Raw genomic sequence first — 2,768 nt, 5'->3', positions numbered from 1 at the left:
GCCTTGTCCACGGCTCCCCACACCAGCTGGGCAGAAGTCAGATAGACCTGGAGTCCGCCCTGCCTCCGCTCACCCCGCTGTGCCCACGTTCACCCCCTAGACCTGACAGCTGTGCGTGCATCTGCTCTCCTTCAAGGGAGGTTCCCAGAAAGTCAGAACTGTCTCGTCCATCGCTGGTTCCCTGACTCTGTACTTAACACAATGGGAAATAAGAAAAAGGGGAAAATCCTTGGGTTCACCTCGCTCTGCATTAACAGCAGTCCTGGGTACGACCCACATCACCTTCACCCTGCACTAGCAGGAGTCCGAGGTGTGAGCCACGTAGCACTCATTCCTTATTTCCTCTTCTGCCTGAGTCATTTATGACACATGCAGGGCCATGACTATGTACCACCTACAATACTGGCGACAGCATTGTGACTACTGTCACCTGAAGGAAGCCCATCAAAGCCTCAAAATAGATCATCCTGACCCCTCTCGCGCTTACAAACCTAGAATTTGAAAGTGTTCTGCTGGAAGAAGAAATATCTTTCCAAGGCACTTCCAGGTTTTACCCACAGAAATCAGGGTTCAAAAGGCAAATCCTAAACTAACATTGCAACGGGGGCCGAAAGCCTGCACCCGCTGAGAATGATGCGGACACGGGGATTAGCCCTGGGGCTCACTCTGCCCTGGGTCACCTTAGCACCAAGCCACCCCGCACCGCACTTGGTCAGGCTCCAGCGAAGGCGCTGGTACAGTAACAATGGCTCCCTCCCACCTACTCCTCCGCCTCCTTTCTCTTTTTCCACAGCGATCCATGAACGCTGAGGTGGAAAGCAGACGATTTTGATAACTTTCTCTAGCTGATTTCCCTTATATTTTTATCGCAATCTGTCTTAATTACTGTTCTCTTGTTACTGGGACAAATACCTGAAGGAAGGAAAGGTTTTTCTAGCTCACAGTTACTGGAGGTGTCAGTCCATACTCAGCTGGCTCCAAGGCAGAGTGGCACATGGCAGAGAGCAACCTTTCAGGGCAGCGGCAAAGAGCAGGAGCAAAGGGAGTGGCAGCGGCTCAGGCAGCCAGCTGGCCCCTCATCCCTCCTTACAGTGAAATGCAAATTACCTGCCCCAGGGCAGGAGCAGCGTCCACACTCACAATAATCAATCCAAATTCCAGAAGCTGCCCCATGACCACAGGAGGCTTTGGGGGGACACCTAGACACAAACCATAACATGGTTCTATGTCTACTAGGATGTAAAATGAGACCTCAGAACTTCAGCCTCATCACTCATGACTCAAACCCACCACACCATATGATTTCCTGCCATATGCAAAGCACCACACCCGTGACCAGGGGCCTAGAGACACCCAGGAAATAAAGTCTGTCAAGAACCTAGGGATTTGTGGGAAAAAAATACATGAAGACATAATGAACACCCACACGTACGAAGTGATTTGACATGTGAATGTGCTCACATTCATATATGGTAATTACCGAACATGTAAGCCTATATTTTGCCTCATATGATGGTCGATGGGCTACTTTTGCCCCCAACACCACCACCTGAGAGATGGCTCCTTCAGAGGAAGCATTCAGTGACAACTCTCGATCGTGTGCAGACCACAGCCTTCCACGCAGCCTGAGCCTCTACCACGGAACCACAGTGTGGACCCTGTGCGTCATTTTTTTACATCATTTTACACTATCGTATACTGTTTCTGGTAAATGTCGTATATGTGGAAATACCTCAGAAGTCAGCCCAGGCACAATTCAGGTGCTCCAGGGCCATGAGTGGCTGACGGTACCACACTAGACAGGACAGCTCTTCTACCCAGAGAAGTATCGCTGAATACTAATTTCACAGGATGTTAATGTCATATTTTATTAATTTGAGACTCATTTTTCCTCATTTCCAAGATCCCTCCAAGCAGGATGCACCTACAGGTAACAGTGTTTTGGGTTTCCTCTCTTTTACTGGTTCATAAAAAAGATACGCCCTCCAACGAACGGGCCTCTGGAGGTAGCACTGATGTAAAAACGAGTTCCACAGTCAAATAAATTCTGGGGAAGTTGAGGAAAGCAGAGTTCCACAGGTTGCTTTCTTCTAGGACAGCTCAGAGCTCTTAATACGTTAATGTAAATTGTTAATTTCCTAAAGAAAGATACACCACGTACCCCCCCCCCACCGAAAACATCACCCACAGGACGCACTGACCCCGAGCAACTACTCATATTTGCAGAGAACTCTGCTCCACAGGACGCGACTGGCAACGCTTTCTCACCATGCACAGTGGGTGAAGGACTTCTCGTGGGCTGCAGGAAGGGGTCGCTGGGTGCACCGGATGTGCTCAGGAAGGAGCCCAGCAGGTCTTGGCTGGGCGGCTTGGTGGGGGCTCCAAATGGGTCAAAGACGGCACCTAGACAACAGCGGGGAAAATGTACACTCATTTATGCTACAAATACAGACTTGTCATCATTATTCCCCAGCCCTGGGCCAAGTCCTTCAAAATCCAGGATAGTAACAGCCTCCAGGCCCACCCCAGGCCCCGAATATCCTTCAAACTTCCTCCAGGGCTAACAACCGGTCCCAGGGATTTCTGACTGCACAAGGATAATCGCACTCTCATAGGCAAAGGAGTCTGGAGTTACTTATCTGTTGGATAAACCATAAAGACTACAAGAATACCTGTGAACTAAGCTACTGCACTGCAGATGGTAATTTGTAATAGTTGTTTCATGTTGGGAGTGCCTATCATTGTGGTATTCTGAATATGGGCGGCTT

At 49.4% G+C, this 2,768-nt stretch overlaps 1 protein-coding gene across 2 annotated transcripts in view; it reads right to left on the bottom strand.

Moving 5' to 3' along the window:
- The window catches only part of Dnajc6 (DnaJ heat shock protein family (Hsp40) member C6), a 118,929-nt gene that overhangs the window by 16,424 nt on the left and 99,737 nt on the right, over positions 1 to 2,768 (bottom strand). For both annotated transcript variants that reach the window (XM_004633974.2, XM_023718336.1), the window contains exon 13: positions 2,269 to 2,403. In XM_004633974.2, coding sequence (XP_004634031.2) covers positions 2,269 to 2,403 — 135 coding nt within the window. The remainder of the gene's footprint in view (positions 1 to 2,268; positions 2,404 to 2,768) is intronic.

This window comes from Octodon degus, unplaced genomic scaffold, assembly GCF_000260255.1.
Source record: "Octodon degus isolate 3935 unplaced genomic scaffold, OctDeg1.0 scaffold00057, whole genome shotgun sequence".
Taxonomy (NCBI): domain Eukaryota; kingdom Metazoa; phylum Chordata; class Mammalia; order Rodentia; family Octodontidae; genus Octodon; species Octodon degus.
The sequence above is the reverse complement of the archived record's forward strand: the minus strand, read 5'-3'. Positions and strand labels throughout refer to the sequence as shown.